The sequence below is a fragment of the Anser cygnoides genome, chromosome 2 (genome assembly GCF_040182565.1).
Source record: "Anser cygnoides isolate HZ-2024a breed goose chromosome 2, Taihu_goose_T2T_genome, whole genome shotgun sequence".
Classification (NCBI taxonomy): domain Eukaryota; kingdom Metazoa; phylum Chordata; class Aves; order Anseriformes; family Anatidae; genus Anser; species Anser cygnoides.
In genome coordinates, this window is record NC_089874.1 from 113,949,643 (window position 1) to 113,971,392 (window position 21,750).

The 21,750-nt window shown below is 47.6% G+C and overlaps 1 protein-coding gene and 1 long non-coding RNA gene across 5 annotated transcripts in view; one reads left to right on the top strand and one right to left on the bottom strand.

The window, feature by feature from the left end:
- Window positions 1-211: 211 nt before the first annotated feature.
- Window positions 212-9,147, bottom strand: LOC125184879 (uncharacterized). Of its 3 annotated transcripts, XR_010829646.1 has the most exons (4): window positions 7,521-7,609; window positions 5,256-5,361; window positions 4,051-4,212; window positions 212-3,455 (listed from the first exon to the last, which is right to left on the bottom strand). It is a non-coding gene; the product is annotated as an uncharacterized lncRNA (long non-coding RNA). The 3 variants fall into 3 exon arrangements; XR_010829644.1 differs by lacking the exon at window positions 7,521-7,609 and adding an exon at window positions 8,187-9,147 and having other exon boundaries at window positions 4,051-5,361; XR_010829645.1 differs by lacking the exon at window positions 7,521-7,609 and having other exon boundaries at window positions 5,256-6,995.
- The window catches only part of CABLES1 (Cdk5 and Abl enzyme substrate 1), a 66,186-nt gene continuing 51,474 nt past the window's right edge, over window positions 7,039-21,750 (top strand). For both annotated transcript variants that reach the window (XM_066992858.1, XM_066992859.1), the window contains exon 1: window positions 7,039-7,934. In XM_066992858.1, the coding sequence (XP_066848959.1) occupies window positions 7,345-7,934 (590 nt within the window). In that variant the 5' untranslated portion in view covers window positions 7,039-7,344. The remainder of the gene's footprint in view (window positions 7,935-21,750) is intronic.

The following is a 21,750-nucleotide window of genomic DNA, read 5'->3' on the forward strand; positions in this document are numbered from 1 at the left end:
ACTGGCCCCAGCCCCGCCAAGGTCACCGCCACTCCGTCTCCCTCAGTGCGTTGTGCCAGTTTATCTGGCCGCCCTGGGAAAGAGGCAGAGCTGACCTTGCTGGGCACTATTATGCTGGAAATTCGCCCGTGGCAAATATTTGCACAGGAGTATTGTTCAGAGAAGACCCAGGCAGGGCCTGTGCCCACCATGAGGGCAAGGAGAAGGGGCCCAGGCCACGTGTGCAGGCTGGCCGAGGTGGCATGAGGGGAGCCTGCTCTACTTCAAGGGTTTCAAGATTCCTACCAGCTGGGGACGATCTCCACCTGCTGAGGATCTCCTGAAGTTCACAGGGCTTGACAATTTACCCTGAAATCCTGGAGCATACCGAGCGTGGCGTTCATGGGGGATCGCATTGCACACAGGCAGAAAAATGCCATTGAGACAGTGCAAAACCTCAGCTCGCTCTGCCAAAATTTTCCATGTGCCTCCTTCGTTCACACTGAATTAAATATTTTCAAGAGGAGAAAAAAAAATCCCTTGAACTTTTTTTTTTTCTTTTCAACTTGGTTATTAAACTTTTACAGACAGGATGAACTCATGCAACAGTCTCTGAAGTAAAACACTCCAGCAGCATGCCCATTTGGGAACTTCAGATGCTATTTATTTAATGTTTTTACCCTCACTGAAGACCGTGTCTCAGAAGGTGTCAACAGTATTTTCCCTCTCACGCAGCAACTTGGTCAGACTGTCCTGTGAACTGGAGGATTTTCCTACCCTAGGCAGCCAACGTACCTAAAGACTTGCTCACATGAATGTTTCAGAAACCTGCAGCTATGTTTTAAAATTATCCCTAGACGATTAAAAATTAACAAATACCATGGTGATGACGGATGTTCTCCCAGGCTTCCCACTGAAATCTTAATATCCAGTGATTCTATATTCAATTCCAAATTATCTCAAAATGGTAAAGAATGGGATAAATCACAGCTGTCACTTTATGAAAAACATAAAAAAAAGCTCTTTTTAGTGGTAAGTCTTGTTTTGTTCTACTGCCATTACAAGCTGCTTTTTATTTATCTGTCTGCTTAAGGAGACTGCCAGGAAGACAGGACATTTGCCTGTTCTCCTCACCTGAATAAAGACCACTGCATTCTTGAACCTCACACCTACGTTAACTTACTATGATACCAAAAAAAAAAAAAATCTGAAGAAACTGCAGTGAGACAAGGACAAACACAGACCAGAATTGTTTTCTGCACAAGTGTCCACGGTTTTTGTTTTCCAAGGGAGGGAGGAGCTATGTGGCCCTGTTCCCATTTAATCACACAAATAGGAGCCAGAAACTGCTACATTCCAGTTGTAGCTCAGACACGGCCACCTTCCTTGTTTTGTCTACTTACCCTGCAAGCTCATTGCAGCACGGGTCAGCATTTTAGCAACAACTAGTAAAACAGAGCTCCTGTTTGAGTGTGGGTCCTTAAGGGATCCAGAAGTATATACAGCAAACAAACACCACCAACAACAGAAATCCTCAAACCGAGCCTAAGTTGAATGAGTAACTTTAAAAATACAAGTGTGCAAAAACTGAGGAAGGAGAACTCAGGCTGGGTGTGCTTCCCCTCAGCCCCCTCGCAGTGCATCCATCAGAAGGGAGGACGGTGTTTTCTCCTCGTGCAGCTCCTTCCCTCCCTGCACCCAACCTTACGGCTCCCTCCTCTGCACCACTTGCCTGTCCCGAACCCATATTTCAGCAGCTGCCTCCACCGTGACCCAGAACAGCTGGGAACATCCCTTCCTGCACTCCTGTAGGTCTGGGGACTGGGTGCACTCAGCTAGTTCAGGAAATGCAGAAGGCTGAGGTTTGCTCAGGGAAGACATCACAGGCAGTTTTAGCTGCTAGGCAGTAATAAGTCTCCAGCTAGCACATGCATGCTATGATTCAAAGGCTTAAAATCGGACCGAGGTGGGTGGATTTTGACAGGAAGGGCACTCCCTCCTCCTTCCCCCAGCCCCACCTCAGACACAGAAGCCCACCTCCTAAATTCTTGTTTCAGTGCAGGAATGCTTGGGGATTTCAAAGCAAAGGTCAAAAGAATTTCTAATGTGGGCGAAGCAATGTGTTTTTCTTGTTCCTGCTCTTGGAGCTGGCATAACCATTTTGACCAAAGTTTCCTGAAAAAAAAATGTTTGGCCTGAAGAGGATCTAGCATAGAAAATGCCAAGGTGTTACAATGGAAAATGTTAAGTAGTCTTATTAAAAAACTGTTGCCACCAGCCCCACCTAAAGGTATGGTATGTTGGAATAATGATATATATTCCGGTTTTGACCACTTAACTAGAGTGCCCTAATTTCTTGAAGAGACAAACATCTACCAAATTGGCCCCACCACCCACACGTGTACTGCTAGCCTACTGAAGACCTCAGAAGCCTTTCAAGGCGGTACAACACGCACACAAACACCACACATGCCACACCTCTGACATCTTAAATAATTAGCAGGTTAATTTGGTGACCTTTATATCTGCATGTCAGCTGAGCTGTGGAGGCACCGTTTCATCTTCGCCAAGGGCATCTGCTTCTGCGCTTCCTGACAGTTATGCACAGGATCTTGCCCACAGTGCTCCAACCATAATGCTAGGCGACCCCAAATCTCTCCCACTTTACCACTGCTGTATAAGAATTCTGTCTATGTTAACTAGCTAATGTTGGCACACACCCTAGAACAATGCAAGAAAACAAAGTTAGGTTCCTGGTAAAGAGACAAGTGTGGGTCTCTGCATATCCAGGGAACTCTGTTTTTTAAACAAGGCAACAAGCATGTTAGTGTCAAGCTTTTATATCCAATTAGCAAGAGCAGACTTCAAAAAATAAAACACTCAGGCTCCTGAAGAATTACCAGTGGGAAGCAAGTACTTAGCTTTTCTGAGAATCAGGCTAAATTTACAACAGACTTAAGGTTAGGGCCTGGCACTGAAATAGGACTTACTATCCAGATGCAGTATTAGTCTTTTGTAAAGAATTTGTACTGTCTTTATCCAATTTCCATTCTTAACTATGGCTTTCAGTGAAGTGTGTTTAAATTCCCTCTATTTTATTTCTGCCAGACGCTCCTTTTAAGCAGAAGGATTATTAAATTCATATTCCAAGTCCTTCTTCAATGTTACAGCTTCTTTCTTCTATTGAAGTGCAATTGTATTCCAAAAAGGGACTTTGGGGAGGAACTAAAAAAAGCCAAATCGTTTATAAGATCGCTGATTTATTGTTTCTCCGAAGTCTTGCACAGCAAGTGTGCTCACAGGCTACAGAAATCTGCCTAGCTGCTGAGCTCCGACAGTGGGATCCATGACCATGGGTAACAGTTGCTTCTGTTCTCAACTACAGAAGTGACGCAGTACCACCTTCAGATGACTTCTCTGCTGAGCTTTGCATATAACAACATTACCGGGCTGATCCTGACAGTCAGAAAACAATGCTGTGAAAACGGCAAGAGAGAATTGCATTTGCTTTTCCTTCCACTAGCTGCCTTCCTCCTGCAGCTCTAACGTGTGTCAATGACAATAAGAAACTTGTTTTTATCGCCCAAGCACACAAACACTGCACTGAGGACACTCAAGCACTGGCCTGGTGACTCACGTTGGTGACTCAGGACTGGTTATTCCTGCAGAGTTAACTCTCAATATAATACAAATCTTGTCTCTAACTCAAGTTCCAGGCAAAGTTTTCAATACACCTGCAAATATGTTTTTAAGCTTGAGGTGGCAAGCCATTCAGGCGCACAGCTTCGGCTCAACCTTCCGTGGCCTTTCAGACTTGCTCTTCAACTCCTGTTGGCTGCACACTCGCGTTGCAACAGGGCTCCCTTCGCACTAGTTACGCTAAAACCAAGACAACATAAGGCTTCCACGCTTGGATTCACTTTCCTACAAAGGCAGAGGCACCACTTCTACAGTCTCATTTCCCAGACTGGTAAATTGCTGAGCTTTCACTTTTTTTTTTCTTTTTTTTTTTTTTTTGTCCAATATCCCTCTACCCTCCTCAAAATCTTTAAACCTGGCCTCTCCACTCACCTGTGTCAACTGGCTCCCCCAGTTCCTCGTTGTCTCCAGACACCCACAGCTGATGAGTCTCTCTCTCTCTTCCAGCATTTTGTGCGCTGGGTAAAAAAGTTATCACGCTCTTCCACTCCTATTACCACTTGTCATCCAACCACTTACATAAGCCTGTGACCTCTGAAATAAAAACATTTGCTTGCACTTGGGTAGAGCTGGTTGGTTGGAAGAGAAATTGGAGAGGAAAATGATTTAAAAAACAGTCACAGAAGCAAGTTTCCAGAATATGTCTTTTTGGTTTTCCTTTCAAGTTTGCTATTTCCTCTAGTCAACCACCGGTTCCCCATCAAAGAAAAAAGTTTGAACCAGCAAAGTCAATTTGTTTAACATTTCCACATAACCTCCGGCAAACAAGACTCCTATAGCCCGCGCAATCATCTACAGTTCTGCTAAGCACAGATCAAAAGGATGTAAGTAACTAGGAAAAAAATATTCACCTTAGGTTGTACATATTCGTTTTAATTTGCTACTAAACATATAAATAGGTCTAGAGAACCTGGTATTTCTAACATGCCAATTTTCTCTGTACTGTGGTGCCCCACTCATTAACAAAAATAGCTTCACTTTAGACTGAAAAAGTCGTGTTTTTCTTGTTGTATGTTGCTTTCTCAAACGGGTTTGTTCTCGTGTGCAGTGGAAGGGATGTTTTAACCCATCTTCAGCAGCACTGTTGGAAAAGGCAGTCCATACCCACACGGTGCCCACAGGAGCATTTGTTGAGGTCCCCTGAGGAAGTTAGGCTGATGGGCACACAGATATGGGCTCTGCAGAGGTTGCAAGAGGTGACAAGAACCTGGTGACCTCAGCCAAATGCCCCAGCTTAGCAAAGACCTACAATTTATCCCAGTCCCTCTAACTTTGATGTAAGGAGGTTCGATAAACTCATCCATTCACATGAGTCTTCCCAATTGTACACAGTGTATCAGGTGCCAAAATGTATTTGGACACCTGTGAGGACAAGGGGGTCTAACAGTTTTCTCTAGAACAGCTTCAGAAGTGTTCTAGAGCAGAGGTTATGCCTCCAAAGCAACATAATGCTCACATTTATCCCACCACAAGGGGGATTTTGTAAAAGGAGCGCACACTTTACGCATAAGAATTGCCCCAGGTTAGACAAACCTCTTGAACCTGCACCCAGCATTTTGGTGGCGTTTCTCTTTTACCGTGCTTATCTCCTGGTAGAGGCTGGATTTGGAAAATACGCTCCTGGACTCAGTTGCCATAGCAAGCTTTTGAGCTCCGGGGAAAAATGCACACTGTGGCTTCTTCCTGTCAGAAATGCAAGAGGTAAAAAAGGAGTGTATGCCTCACTCAGCTGTAATGTGGAAGGTGTGACGTTCATGACCTACAACACAGAAGCAGTCCTCGGGTCAGAGGTCAGCACCCAGGGAACGTGCTGACTGTCAGGCTATGAAGCTATGGCACTTCCCTGTGTGGCCCAGGAGTCCTCCCCGAAAGAGTCCTGAATTCTTTTAAAAGTGGAACTGTCTCATAAGGCACCCTGAGCTTCTCCACGGGACCTGAGCGCATCGCTTCCCTAGCACCAGCCGCCCCACTGCCTCCTGCTGCAGCACCGGGGCTGCCAGTCGGGAGCAATTCCTCACGCTTCCTCTCCAAAAGAGAAGTTGGAAGGACTCGTGGTGATCACCGGGGTACAGAGCACCTCCCTTACAGACAGGATGTGCCAGCTGGGCTCTCCTCTGGGGAGGTGAGTCCGGCACTCAGGCCCACCCGCTTCCCAACCAAACCATCCGTCCCCGATGCACCACAGGGACGAGCACACCGGTGCCATCTGCTAGGGAAGACAGCATCAGCTTAAGCCTCAAGAGAGCAGTCTGAAGTGGGAATGCCCATCTCAAAATAGCACTTGGATCTAGAAGGAGGTGGGGGTTGGGAAACGCTCCCTTTCCCCCAGCATTTCCCATCCATGCTGCCTGTTACAGCATCCTTATCGCATCAGGAGCCTGCAGAGCCCACCCCAGGGACGTCGGGGCCTTAAAGGCAGGGTTTTGGGGCACCCAGGGTGAGTAAAGGCCAGACTTTCACAAATCAATCCGAGTCACAGAGCTCATTCCTAAGGTCATTGAATGCTCAAAAGGTCAGTTTTGAGAGGAAGGCAAACCTGGGTCCATAGCTGCTTCAAAATTAATAGCATTAGGTTTTCCTCTGTGACCAAACACCCAGCTTTGTTGATCAAATCTGCAAACTTTTGATCAAATCATAGGGGGCACTGCTTTCTTTGTGACAGTCTGAGAGGGCTGTAAACTATCAGCAAACTGTAACAGGGACATAATAATACACGTCATTGTAATGCTTCATGAAGGAGGTGCACGTTGCTGTCTCACAAGGACCGTGCGTGCTGGTGTTTGTGTTATCCAGCCCTTACATAAGGACAAAAACACTTGTAGCAAGGCTGAGCTGAGCCAGTGAAGCGATGAAGAAACGAAGGCGCTCCGTGCTGTGATGGCACTGGCCTCGGGCCAGTGGGGCTGGGGGCGAGAGGGCACCCTGAAAAACCCCACTGCCCCCGGAGCAGGGCAGAGCGAAGGCTTGGGGTGAAGGGGGTGAGGGAAGGGGGGTTTGGGGGTCTCGTGAGGTGCTTTAATGATTTGGGGGTCTCGTGAGGTGTTTTAATGGTGTTTTAATGGTTTGGGGGGGTCTCGTGAGGTGTTTTAATGGCGCTTTAATGGTTTGGAGGGTCTCGTGAGGTGTTTTAATGGCGCTTTAATGGTTTGGGGGTCTTGTGAGGTGTCTCCCGGGCCGCCGGCTCGCTGCAGCAGCCGGGCCGGGGTGCTGCCGGTGGGGACACGGCGGTGTCAGCCCGGCGGGCCATGTGGGCACAGACTCCACCTCCCCCTGCTCCCGCCCGCCCCCTCGCATCCAGGAAGGGAAGAAGAGGAGGAGGAGGAGGAGGAGGAGGAGGGAAGGGGGAAAGAAAAAAAAAAAAGCGGAGAGAGGTTGAAAGGAGGGAGCTCGCCGAGACCCACCCTTCTCCCTCCTCCTCCTCCTCCTCCTCCTGCTGCTGCGGGCTGCTGGCCGGGCTTTTGTTTTGCTCCGCTCCCCGCTCCGCACGTGATAGCCGCGGCACCCCCATGCGGCCCTCCGGGGCGGCCCCGCCGGCGGCCCGACGGCAGCCTCGCCCCGCCGCCCGCCCGCTGCCCTAGCGGGGAGCCCGGCAGCGAGAGCGCAGCGCCCGGCCGCAGGGCAGGGAGGCGGCGGGCAGCGGGCAGCCGGCCGGCACAGCCACGCGCAATGGCGGCCGCCGCCGCCAGCCCCGGCAGCCCCGCCGCCGCCGGGCCCCTGCCGCCGCCGCCGCCGGAGCCCTGCCCCAGGAAGGGGCCGGGGCCGCCGCTGCCAACGGGAGCGGGGCCGGCGGCGCCGCCGCGCGGCGACCCCCGTCGCAGGCAGGCCGCGCTCTCCTTCCTCACCAGCATCTCCCTCGACGGGCGGCCCCCGCCGCCGCCGCCGCCTCCTCCGGCCGACGGCCCCGCCGCCAGGCCCCGCCAGGCCCCGCCGCCGCCCCCGCCGCCGCCGCCGCGGCTGGGCAGCCCCCCGGCGGCGCCCGCCGAGCCCCCCCGGCCCCGCGGCGGGGCGGAGGAGGAGGAGGGCGGCGGCGAGGAGGACGAGGAGGAGGAGGAGGACGCCTTCGCCGCCGTGCAGGTGCCGGCCGCCGCCTTCCTGGGCGCCGCGGCGGCGGCGGGGAGCCGCGGCCGCCTCAACTCCTTCACGGCCGGCGTGCTGCCCGTGCCCTTCGGCCGCGCCAGCCCCCAGGGCGGCGGTGGAGGAGGCTGCGAGCTGGGGCAGCCCGGCCCCGCCGCCGCCTTCGAGCTGCAGCGATCCCGGTAAGCGGCGGCGGGGCACGGGGAGGGACGGGACGGGACGGGACGGGGGGGCGGCCCCGGGCAGCGGCAGGTGGGAAACCGCTTCCCTCCCTGCTTCCTTCCTCCTTCCTTCCTCCTTCCCTCCTTCCTTCCCCGCGGGAAGGCGTTTCCACCTTCATCCACGAGCTCTTGCTGCCCCTACATGCCGTTCCCCGCCTCAGGGCAACCTTTTCCCCGTTACCGAGCTCGCTCGCCCCGAGCGTGTAACCTCACCTCCTTGAACAACCACCGCTTTTGGGCTAGGGACGCGCAAATGCACGTGGGGCAGCTGCGCCACGCGTACTGAGAGCTCTCTCCCGCACCGCATCGTGCCCGGGTATCGCAGGCTGAGGGAGAAGCAGGCTGGAAGCCGGAGGAGACGACTGCGTGCTCCCAGCCAACCGCTCCCACCTTCCCTGCTCGCCACGCTCGCTCCGCGTCGCTCCCTCGGACAAGCAGGTAGACTTGGAGTCACGTGCTGTTGCTGCCAGGGTTCAGGAGGGTAACTGAGCAGAGGTTGCTGCAGAAAAAGCTCATTCACAACCAACTGGCTTGGAGAGATCGGGGGTACTCCAGGAGAGCACCCATGGCCTTGGGAGCTGGTTGTGACCCACAGGTTTGGGGGCTGCTGTCCTGCTCTGGAACTTGTCGGTGACAGTGCGCTCAGCAGTTCGCTCCTGGTGTCCGACAGCCTGCATTCTCCACAGCCTTCCACTTAGTGAGCTGATTATCCGTGCAGGATTCCCGTGCCATCTTTCTGTATTCCCAAGGATCCTCCTCGTTTTTCTGTGCTTGCACTCCTTGGTCCCGTGCTCGGCTCTGGGAGAGGTGCTCAGATCCCACCTGCATCACTTCTTCCCCCTCATCCCATCGTTGCTTTCCCTTGCCCCTCTTTGCTGCTCTCTGAATTCCTCCTTCCACAACCTGCCCGTAACGGCCCTCCCTGAGTGCTCTGCCGCTTGTGGTGTGCGATGTAAGGAAGGAGCTGGGTTTTGTTTTCTTGAGAGTTAGGTTCGGCTGTGGCAAAGACCTTGTGCAACTCCCCAGCACTCGCTGGTAGCGAAGCAGAGCTCCCCGTGAAGCCCGCAGCTCCGCTGACGGCCGTGACGCGGCACATGTGCGGTCCAGGGCAGGCTTTGGCTTGGGTTCAAAAGATGCGTTTGTGTTTTGGAAAACATATATTCTTAAATATAGAAATGGGACGGACTTGAGGTGGCGGCGTGCGCGCAGAGGTTGTACCCGGCCTTCGCTCCGCATCTCGGCGGAAAGGCACTGCTCGGGCTCTGATAGCGAGGCTCGCTCTTCGCCGCACGAAAAGATAAATCATAGGCATGCACGCTGCTGGCGCCAGCCCAAGAACAGGGAGTTCAAGCAGACCTGCTGCCGCTCTCCTAACGGAGACGAAGGAGCCAAATGGCCGGCACATGGCCTGCCCTTACGGGCGCGATGCGGGTGGGAGGCAGGGACCAGGCACCGGGGACAGACTTCGGCTCACCTGAAGGAGGATGCAGAGCAGAGAGGGAAATCAGGGATTTTGGTAGCTCCCGTGTACCTCTGCTGTCTCTCCTCCCTCCCTTTCGTTCTCCTTGCAGCAGGCTTGAAATTGAGTCTGAGGTGTTGTTTGAAAAGGCTAGTCCTGTGCTTGGACACGTAAGTTATGTGGTAACATGAAACCATTTTCTACTACCATATCAGGCAAGACGGGCTGCATTATGTTGTTGTTTTTATTTAGTTTTCAGAAACCATCGTGAACGTCTAATCAGAGTTTCCTGGCTTGTTTTGTTTTGTTTTGTTTGTGTTAGCAGTTTGTATAATTGTGCACTGGTTTATATTTAACAGGGTTATCATTAATGTGGTTTGGGTTTGTGCTCCCTGTGTATTCACGGGGAGTAAATGATTCAAAAAAGGACGTGGAGCTCCTAGCTGTTCGGAGGCTAGGGTGTAATTACACGTAAATGGGAAAAAACGCTTGTGCAGTAGTTGGCTTGTTGATGCCGAAGGCTCTTGTCTGGTGCTGAAGAAGTTTGTCTCAGTTATGTGGTGAATGGGCGGCTGAGGGCACTACTGGAAACTCGGGCCAGATTGTGCCACGGCTTTCCTTCGTGTCAAATTATAATTCGTTTTAATAGCTTCGTCTGAATTAGCCAGGACTTCTGTGGAACAAGATTTCAGCAACACCAATTTAAAATCATTACAGAGTCTGGAGGTTAGGTAATGATCCCATCCACGTACTTGTTTTTATGTAAGCCTACAGTTCTTCTTGCTGTAGTTTTCTTTGCAAGAAGCACCGTTGTTTCCATACGTGAAGGTTCCTTTCCTATACACGACTTTTTCCAGTGGCTCAGGTTGTAAGAAACGAGTGTGTAGGGAAACAAATCAGTGATTGGATTTGTAGTTTAAACACCACTTACAGTTGCAGTTGACTGTGTCACAGCAGATGGGAAGGGGAATTCCTCCTGGAGCAGCTGGTTTGGGGAAGGCAATAGAGAGGAATATCTGCTGAGCAATTGCTGGGCGGGGGGATCTAGTCAAAAGGATGTTTAAGCTACCGTGGCTCAAATGGATTTATCTTCAGAATTTATTGACCTACAGAACAAGTCTCATTTCCTGACTAATTCTGAAATTAATGTGTGATTATTAAAGCTCGTAAAGATTCAATTTGTTTCTACCCATTAGAAAGTCTCTGCGCCTTTCACCTTCCATCTCATTCAGTTTTGACAATGCAGAGGGGAGACAATTTCCTCGTTCAGGTCTCCACTCACTGCCACGGCGTTTTGTTGTGTAAGTGCTCAGGCTGTTATTGAAAATATGAAAGCATTTGCCTGTTTTAAATAGCTAGGTTCTGGCCTAATTATTCATCGTCCAGAGAGACGCAGTGGAGGGGGATGCTGGATTTGTAGACTTGCCCGGCCGTTGTGGGGCTCACGAGGTGCAAGCAGTTGTTGGCGCTGCAGGGAGCCCCCAGGATCACTGCACATCCGCAGAAGATGCCTCCGATCTTAACACCTCAGGGACAAAAGAAGAGCCTCTCAGAAACGAGTGTGTTGCGGGCAGAGTCCTGAAAGAGGAGCAGAACAAAAAGCGGAGGGCACTGTCCACCCTTCAGGGTCGTGCCAACGTCGGGAGCTTGCTTGTGAGCTGCTGGAAAAAACATCGGACCTTTTGTGTGCGATTGAGACTTGGTTATTCACTGAGCCTAAAGCCCTTCAGGCAGCCGGAGTTTTAGAATTAGGTATACAAGAACAGCGTGAAAACAGCAATTTAATGGTCTGAGAAGTGAATGGAAAGTGCACATGCTGAAAGTGCACATGCTGATCTTTTCATAGGTGTGCGACCTTGTGTACCACTAATCATTGCTGCCTCTGAAAACGGGATGCTTTGGTGACTCCTGTCATCGTTTCAGAAACCTGAATGGCCATCCCGTGCCACCCTAAAGAAAAATGTTCAAGAACAGGATTAAGGCTCTATAATAAGGGCTGTTTTGGTGGTGGCACCGGTGTCCTGCTGCTTTTGTCCTTGCCAAAGTGTTTGACACAGTTCCTGGAGGGCAGCCCCCCAGGAGAGGACTTGCTGTCCCCGTGCGCGCAGCTTGCAGGCTCCTGAGGGCCCCGTGAAGGACACGGAGCACGTCCACGTCCTGTGCACGTCCTGTGGCCCATGCTGAGAGAGGCTGGGTCCTCATGGTCACTTCAGGCACGGCAGGAGCAGTTGCGGACTGCTGGTGGGCTTGGAAGAGTCAGGTCTCTTCCTTCTCTTCCCTCCACACAAAGCCTGCGCGTACTGGAGGCTTGGTTAAATGGCATCCAAGAAGGGTTTGGGGAATTTGCTGGACATCTTGCAGGTCAGAGGAAGCCGTACCGACCAAGTCGTACTGGAAACATAAAGCCCCGTCTGCGTTTTGAGCTGTACACATGCTGAACGTGGCCAGCCCTGCATCCACAAAGGCTGGCGTCCGCCTCCGGTGATCTCTGCATGCCTCTCCCTGTGGTCAGGGCACAGGTTTCAGCCTCTCTCTGTGGCTTACTTGGAACATCTGTAAACATTGCTGTATTTCAGACATCAGTTGAAGTTGACCAGTGTTTCAGAAGTCACTGTAGTACAGTAATACGAGGACGCACGGACAGATGGACGGCATAGTTACATCAGCCTTGTTTCCTTAAGACGCAGAGCTTTAAACAAAATCCCCCAGAAGTTTGCTCTGGCATATTTCAGGCTTTATTATAATACTTAGCAAGCATCTTTCGCCAATAAGAAAGATAATATTCATCAGGCAAGAAAAAAAAACCCTTTGCTGTCAATTCTGAAGAGGAGCTGGGACAGAACGTAGTGTACACAACTACTAGGGAATTAATTAGACATCTTTATAGGCAGACACATGCTAAGACAGAGCTGCCTGTGCAGAAGTCTCAGAACTTGACAAGTTTTGAAGTGAGACGGCGTTAAAGCCGGATCAGTCAGCTGCAAAGCTCCTGTGCAGGCAGGCAGGCCGGCCCTTCTTGTTAAGAGCGAGCTACGCGGCGCTCTGTCACACGGTATTTCTGCAGGCATCCCTATGTGGTGAAAATCAGGAGCATCCATGTGACTCAGCAGCCCTCCAGACCATCACAAAAACATAGTTTGGTGGTAGATAGATGGGATAATGACAGATCATAGCTTGTTGGCATCTTTCGGGTAGGAAGTATGCTTTAATCAGTAATTATTATGACTTCGAGAATTATTCTGGTGAAGGACAGAGCTTAGTTTGGAGCAGTTGAAAATGGCTAAAATACAAATATGAGATTCCAAATATTCTGTCTGAAAGGAAAAAAAAGAAATCTCCAGTAATACTGATTCTATGGCTTCTCAGCTTCAAAGCAGTAAATGCCAGGTGGGCTGGCTGGAGGCTCTGTGGAGAGTTTGATGTGAGGTAAAGACAAGAAGCACGAATGGTGATTCAGAACCAAACACTGATTTATTTATTTTTCCTTACTTCAGCTGTTTGTGGTCTCTCAGACAAGTTCTCTACTACATAAACATAAAGGCTCATCTGCCTAATTTAACCTGAAAATGCAGGAGTTTGGTTTTACTTTTTGGAACTTTTGTACATTGAAACTTCGGTAGACACGACCTTAGCCCATGATAAGTATGGGAAATCAGATTCTGTTTAACCAATGCAAATATGCCTGCAAAATTCATCACCTCTGGCCACACGACCATACCTCCAAGGCCATAACCAGTCCTTTTGCTCAAACGCTCTGTTCTGCACACAGAATTGCCGCTGAGGAGTGCGGGGCTGCCTCGAGATACCAGGCTGAGCGACGCAGCAGGTGCTGTGAGACGCAAAGCTGGCTGCTTTAATAACCCAGCTGAAAAACCTCGTGCCAGTTTGCTGCGAGAAGTGCGATTGCTAGAAATTACGTTATTTGGCATATGGAGAGCCTGTATCTGCTGGCCTACAGTTTGCAAATAACGCACTGAGAAATGTAAGGAATGGTGTTTGATTTCATGAGAGGGGCTTAGCAGAAAAGTTTTGTTTGCTGCAAGAGGAAGGGTAAAGAACTCAGCAGATCGGTTAGGAGAGGAAAAATTCACTGCTGTTTGGAGAAAACATGATGTGCCAGTGGGAGACTTTCAGGAATCTCTCTGGCACATGTCTTCAGGTTTGCTTTTCAGGCTGCAATATGCAGATGTAGGAGAGTATATATTTAAGGGACTGTGAGGTTCCTTTACAGTGGCTACTGTGTTATATGCATAGCAACTGCCTTCCTGTCATGAATGTTAAATATATTTTCTGTTCTAATGATGTGTTTCAGAGTCAACATTGCTCTTAGCACAGCTACATTTCAAAGTTTTTGCCTAAGGAAGGTTTTCTGTTGTGGAAAGTTTAGAAGTGAATGGAAAGTTAAGCAAAGGCTAGTTTCCTTTCTGTACGGAGTGTTTTTTTCGTTGTTGTTGTTGTTTTGTTTTTTATAGAAGCCTGGGGGAAAAAAAGATTTGCTCCCCACGATTGAAATGTGTTTTTCTCTGCTTGTCTTGGATGGCAAAAGAAGGTATGTGCTTTCCGACCCAGGAGCCTGCAAAGCCCAAAGTATGCATTTACATATGTATGAAATTACTTAGGCAGGGTATAAAATTACTCGTGTAAATGAATCTTTGCAAAAAAAGGGATTTTTCTGTATAATATTGATGGGATAAGAAAAAAAAAATTGAAATCCAGGTAACTTTATTTTTAATAATTTTTCAGACAACAATGGATTGCATTTTGGTGCTCCATCAAGTAGTCGTATTACCAAGGCAAATATGATTACGGTTTCAAATCTATGTGTTGTCAAGACAAATCAGCCATAGGCGCATCAGTTCATAGGTAAAGGCATTCAAAAGAAGCATAAATTTTCCTCCAAAAGGAAAAAAAAATCCTCTTATTTTGTGTAACAGGAAAAATCTGTAAGGTGACACTGCGCTGACTTCTCTCTACACCACATCATTCAACCGGAACGAGACTTGTGGAACAAACAGGGGGAAACTTTTCTGCTTGCTTTTCTTTTTCTCTGGGCTTTGGTTAGGATGATGAGAGCTGAGAAGTTTGTAGTGCCTCTTGGTTTGTAGCCTGTTAGTGGGTACTGGTATCTTCAGCCATCCGCTTGCTCTCTGGTGTGCGTGGCCTGGCCCGTGACCCTACAGGACACATCTGCACGTACTTTTTCGTGTAGCAAAAGAAGTGATGCTGCAGTACGGTGGCAGTCCTAGCACCGCATCGACAAATAGCAAACCATAGGTGCTGTTGCAGTCCTCGAAGTTGAGGTTGTGCCTTCTGCAGCCTGGGGAGGCTGGTCCTCTCTCTGTCCTCTTCCCTCTGTGTTGCATCCTCTCCCTTCCTCTTTCAGGATGGGGAAAGAGCCACTGTAGGTACAGGGTCAGCAAATCCCAGTGAAGAAAGTGGAGAGCAGAGCTTCAGCACTCCAGGGACCTAGAGTATGGTCACAGTGCTCAGAAAGGACTGTTGTCACCTGAAGGGATGTCTGGTTTCATCTGAAACATGTAGGGATGGAAAAAGGGGAACCAAGAGATGACTGTCGTGTAAATCCCTTTGCCTCTAGGCCTGCTTGGACCACATCCATGCGTACGTATGGAGAGAGCAGATCTCCTTCAGGTCAGGTACACAAATACAGGCCATACCTTGCTTCCTCTTGTTCCTTGTTCACCCTCATGTACTTGGAACCTATACTTTCCAACCCCCTGTACTCAGCCTGTCTGAAGGATATGGCATATATTAGCTATGGTCTGAAACATGTCTTGAAAACATCTTTTTTTTTTTTTTTCCCTCAACATCTTTATTCCTTGTGTTTTGTCAGTCATAGCGCTCTGCAGACAAAAAGTTTTGCTTTCCTGTTGTTCTGCACGTGAGTTAGTACTTGCAGATCCGTCAGGAATAGGGGCTCACTTCCTCCTTTTCCAGCCTAGTTTTTAATTGGCTGCACCCAGGCAAATGTGGGGTGACAGAAGATGTGCCCACATGTCCGTAGGGGCCCGTTGAACTTGCATAGCAGGGAGCGAACTCCTCTTTAGGTGACAGAGAGCTACATGAGAAAGAAGGCTCCATTTCGATGCCTGGGACTTAGGCAGAACTGAGCAGCCTTGGTAGTTACAAGCAAACTTCATAGACCTCAGCATTGCTCCAAGAGAATGATGTCAGTTCCATAATGAAGCATCGTAAAACACTAGCGTGCTTTTCAGAGAATATGAAGAGAGGAAAAACAGCTTTCTGATGCTGCGGTGCACAGTGCGGTTTAATTGCTTGGGTAGGTGAGTCGAGCAGGTACTGCAGCACGTTATGTAAAAAGGTGTGGAAAGATGGCAGTCTGCTATTAATAGGCTTGGAAGAACATTCTTTAAAATACAAAGGTGTAATTATGCTTTCTAAAACAGAGCTCACATAGCCTCCTGTTTTCAACCCTTTATATGTGTTAGGAATGTTTTTGATTTCTTACTTAAACCAAATCTGGGTTTGATTTTTAAATGGGGGTGTTTACTGTTTTGTGGAATGACATCTTTTAACATAACCTAATGTAGAAAAAGACACAGGTAAGAGTTGGTTACTTAAAAACATAGACTTATTTACAGAAGAACACAAAGTGTCATTGTTAAGTACCTGCGTAGTGACTTTTTTTCTGCAATATATCTGCAAAATCCATATTTTTCCGTGTGTAACTTGCCTCAGGATAAAAGGGTTTTTCTATTTTAGAAGCAGCTCCAGGTACTGCAGAACTCAGCCTTACAAGTAACAAAAGTGTCTGCACAGTTATTTTAAGGAACGTACTCCATTGTAAAAGGTTTTGTGCTTCTGTTTGTTTTAAAGAGATTGTTATAAATACTGGTTTCTTGTTTACTCAATATAATCCTTATTGATTTAAGGCTATACAACTCAAAGATAAGTGCTAGGGTGTAACAGGGAGTGTAGTTTGAGCAAATGCATTTAAAAGTAAAAAATACAATTTTTTATTAATTTATCACCACCCTTAAATAGGTACTTTTAAGGCTAATGCAGCAGTAGTTTTCATTGCTAGCCTCATGCTTTGTGCTAAGGTTGAATGCATGATGTGAATGGCAACACGTATTTGCTCCCAGCGAGTCTGTGAGCTCACAGCTTTCATCTCCTGCAAGGATGTAGCCTTGTGACAGGAGCAATGGATTTTTATAGTGTGGTACTGTGCTCAGGGCTGTACAAAATCTCGTTGCTGCTGTTCCGTATCACTTACGAACTAACCCCCAGCCCACTCGGTTTTGTGCAGTAGGGCACCTCACAAAGATGGGGCTTGTAACTGGAATTCATTAACTCTGGGAAGGGAGGTGAGGGATGGAAGAGAAGGGGCTGAAAGAGCCCTCATGAAACGTTGTGTGTTTGCAAAGGTTGAGGCATCTAGAAATGAACGGACTATGAATTGCTCAGCTACAGGTGAGAACAGGATCAGGCCCGTCCTTTCTATTTTAGGTGCAGAGGTAAGGTTTCCAACCTGTCAAGCAATTGCCTATCTTGAATATTTTACTGGGTAAATGAGCACGTTATCCATGGTTGATGGTGGTGCGGTCTTCTGTATAACCAGCAGTTGGCTTGCATTTGTTGCAGTGCTGCTTTGCACAAACTGGGAACGTTTCAGCATGGTCTTGTTTTGGTTGTTTTTTTGTGTCATCTGCATGTGCTAGAAGAAGCACGGCTTTTGAGAGGCTCTTGACCCTCGCATCCACTTTCCCAAGATAGGGGGTTATGGTAATGAAGAACTGGCTTCACTTCTGCAGTGTTTTTTTCTGGATTAGATGTCTGTCTTGTATTATTCAGGCTAAAGAGAGCAGAGCAATTCAAGCTGAGATTTTTTTGAAGGAGTCTCTGAACCATGAATTTGAGGAACTCTCTGGGCTCCTCTGAAAAAATCTCACTTTAAAAAGACAGCATGTGCTTTTCCTTTATGTTTTTTCACAGATTTTGCTTCCCGCTTTGTCCAGCCCAGCTCCAGTCTGTATACTCGTCCTCCCTGTCAATTTTTGGGGGAGTGGTTGGTGTTGTAGACGATAGCTGCGATTCTGTTTTTATTGAAGCTAACAGCACACTTCTGGTTAAATCAGTGGGTCAGAGAGCTTGCTCTGTGCTGAAGTATCAGCTGAAACGGACAAAATTCTCCTCATAAATCTCAAAATATGTCTTTTGAAGCCATAAAACTACCAGTCTTTTACATCTTAGACCATGGAGGTGTGTGGGCACTAACGGAAAATTGAGGTGTAGATCTTGCTTTTCTAACAAAGTATGACCGTGATTCTGTGATTGCTCTTCAAATCTTCATTGCTTTTCAAGTTTCCTTCAAGTTTAGAATGAAAACAAAATTGGAGTAAGGATATCTCAAAGGTTTGGTCATGTCTTCAGTCAATGTGCCTGTGTCCTGCTGTGAGGTGACAGTCAGTCCCGCCAGACCGTGCTCCATCTTGTTTGCGTGAGGTGTTCAGACACCCAACACCTTAAAACAAAGCTAAGCAAGAACTGCCAGAGCTACAAATTACTTGAAAGTGGGGCCTCTGTGAGAGGAGTGGGTTTCCTCAACCCAAAAGGCCATGTCTGTGCTGGTGAGCAGCACGGCCCAGCGGGAGCAGAGCGGCAGGGCGAGGATCTTGGTGCTGAGGACAAGATGTCCACCCTACGCACCTTCAGGCCAGCTCCAGCCTGGACCTGGGGACGGGGAGCACCAGCGAGGGGTTCCTGCCAGCTCTCATCTGTCAGGATTATTTTTTAAAATAATAACTAAATCAAAAATTGTAGGGAAAATTTGTCTTTGTGCTAGTTGGAAAAGAGCACTTGGGCATTTGTTTTCTTTTCGCTGGTCAGTTGTGGGCTTTTTGAGCCTTCATTTTGTAATCCAGTAAATTCTGTGAAAACTACTTTTTTGTGTTACAGTTCCTCACACTAACAGGCATCTTTCCTGTCCGTTTATTGGACAAGGTGAAACAGGAAAGCAGAAATTTCAAAATTCAGCATCACATGTTGACAGTTCGTACGTCTGATCAACACAGAGCTCTACTGTCATACCCAACACGCTTTTTCTCTTGTCCTGTGCTGTATTTAGCAGCAAACATGTAGCTTGTGTGAGGAAGTAGTGGTTTCTGCTCTTGAGGTCTGGTTGGGGGGGGGTTCTTCATTCAAAAAAAAAAAAAAAAGGAGGCAAAAAACTTTTATAAAAGCATGGCTATTTTCTGTTTCAGTGGAAATAAGGAGGCAAAATTTTGCCTGTGATTTATGCAAGCAGATGCCACAGGAGTCGTCGTGGTGGGTCATGTTTGGGGTCTGTGGGTGGCGCCGCCTCTCTCCCCTCCGTTTTAGACACCTTCATTAATGTTCAGGCCCAAGGAGGTGAAGAAAGCGCAGAAGCAAAAGAATAAAAGATGGGTGTGCTTTGGTTTTTGCCTCTGTCCGGGGCTGCCCCCCTTCAGATCGCAGCACTTGAACTTCCTCCTTCGCAGAGGCTTGCAGCGAGGAGGGAAAACGTTACGGGTGGTTGGGCAGTCAGAGAGGCAGCGGCGGAAGTGTATTTTTGGTTTCTTTGCTGGACGGGCTCTTTTTGAGATGTTTTTAGAGGAAAAATAAAGGCATACACATCTCCTGTTTTCCAAACAGCAGCTAACAGGTCATGCCCAGAAGAGGAAATCTTCCAAGTTCTCCCTGTAGCTCTACCAAAGGTAACTGACCGATGTCCTGTTAGCACTTGCATCCCCTGTTCTGCTCAATGACTTTATCTGGTTTCCCTGTGTCGGGATCAAGTAGCTAGACCAGGATTGCTGGAGGAAGACTGGAGCTGTGCTGTGAAAGCTTTAAATGTATTTTACTCCAAATGATGGCTGTATGTTCACATTATATTAAAAGCAAGGATTTTTATCCTACATTAATACCATTAATATTCTCTGTTAGGTACAGGTGATGTTTTTCCAGTTGCTGAAGAGTTTTTCCTGTCTAGAGCTGCAGTGTTTTTACTCCCAAATTTAGTTTTCAAACTTATTTTTTCTTGAAAACCCTCAAAACATAGCATGCTTGTTGTGGCTAGCTACAAATATATTTCAGACGGTGTGCCTGGTAGGAAATAAACAAGGGAAGGAACTGGAAAGGAGAAATACCTGGGTTTAGGGGCTCTGTATGGGTACCCTTTCTGGCTAATATAAATACAGAGAAGTTTTTGTATGCAAACAAGTTCAGAAGGATCCTAAGCATAGTTTGTCTTTATATGTTGTAGTACTGCCATCAGGATACTATTTGCTGTGTATTACTTACCCAGATACGACTTATATATAAATTTGACAGATTTAAGTAGCCATAAATGTATGCTACAAAAGCGTATGCTTCCTGTTTTCCTTTTTAGAGACAAAAGAAAGAGATGCATATTTACAGATAATAAAATGTCATGTTTTTCAAAGGAATATTGATTGTTTAACTGCCCGTTTGATATCCACCTTGGAAGATTAAGTGTTTTCAGTAACAGCTTTGTGGTCTGTACCCTTTACTTGTTTGCTTAATGTCTGGCATGAAATGATGTAACTGGTACCAGTGCAGGTAAGACTTCAGCTCGTGTTTAACCCGTCGCTGGCACCATATTGTAAACGGGAAATTATGTTGTGTGTGCGTAATCCCATTAGGCAATATTGTTGTTCAAAACCCTTTTTTTTCCTCCTTTCAACAAAGCCCCTAGGTCTGCGGTGAAGTGTTTTGTGACACATCTTTGAATGGGCCTTTTGCCCTGCTTTCAGTTCTTTATTGCAATAAGCTTTACCAGGAAACAAGAATCTCTTTCTTCTCTGCCTGTGTTTATTCAGCTTGGGGCTGTGATGCTGAATATGCAGACAGACACAGAAGTCAGATGATCTAAGATGTGTTACAAGGTTAGCCGTTTCACATGAAAATCATTTAAAATCTATATTGGAATTGTTAAGTCTGCATTTAACGTCTGCAGCATCTAAATGTCTTAATTACTTTTTTCAAAAGATAGATTTTTTTTTCTGTCTGCTTTCACCCCCAAGTCTGTTCTAAAGTAAATCCTCTCTTGCATTATATTTAGTTACATCTTTTGAAAGAGGTGATTAATTTGAAACAAGTAGTCCTAAATGAGCTTTGTCATTGAAAAATGGCTTTATAAAAATAGAGCCTGATCCTGCAAACACGTGCAGTTCCTTCCAGTCTTACTCTCACAGGTAGCTGGTTGCCTTTGGCTTAGAAAGTGATCGCCTAACAGAGGCTCAAAGAGAGCGAGCAGTTTCGCAGATTCGTTTGAGCAAGAGCCCCATCAGTTGAGGTTTCCGCAGAAGTGCAGCATTGGTCACACACTATATGCAAGTTCAGTAATCACTGCTGAAATGTGGCAGATGCATGCACATCCCATTCCTCGCTTAGGAAAACAGGGGAGCAAATGACAAATACTCTAAGCAGCAACTTAGCATTTTTTAAAGATTTATAGTATGTTTTTTCATGAGAATTGGAAGCAACATTTCTAAAACCACATAATCCAATACAGGATCCTCTGTTTCCTTTCCATTGATATTGCAGAGGATCTTACTCCAATATTGTCAACTTCAAAGTCTTGCAATGTATGATTGAGGCTTTTAAAGTTCCTGGACTACCGGGATGAAGGGGAGGTGCTCAGTCTAATCTCCTTGTGTTCTGTCTCCTTGACAAAGTTCCTAACTTTTGGAATCAAAAAAAGCTTTAAAAAGACGCAGCCTGAAAGACCTACATACCAGAAGGCAAAGTTAAGACTCTTTAAAGATTCACAGAAATTCATACATTTTTTATATGTTTTAGCTTTGTATTTGTTGTTTAAATGGATAATACGCGGGTCCCTCATGCCTTCCACTTTTGGAGAATCAGCAACAAAGACTGGAGCCAAGACGGTGTGTGCGTACGCACATGCAGAGTTCTTGTGCATGTTTTTTGGTCAGAGGGAGGGCTCCCCGAAAAATGCACAGTACCGCTGTGGAAGCAGTAACAACTGTCCCCATCGCGATGCTTCTTTCAGTGTCTGCCTTGGGACTGCTGGTCATGAGAAGATGCTGAAGCGCAGATGGGCTGGGGCAGCGCGGGTCCCTCCGCTACTCCCAGGAGTAGGGCTGCCTGGTGACTGCTGTGCGCTGACATCTCCCTTAGCAGCAGCCAGCATAAAGTAGATGAAAAACCAGAAAACGAGACGGTTCGCCGTGATGGCCAGAAATTAGTTTTTAGGAGGGGGTGTAGAGAAACGCAGGGGGACCCATGCATCCCTGTGACTTTCTAGGAGGGGTCTGTGCGTGGGGACCCCTT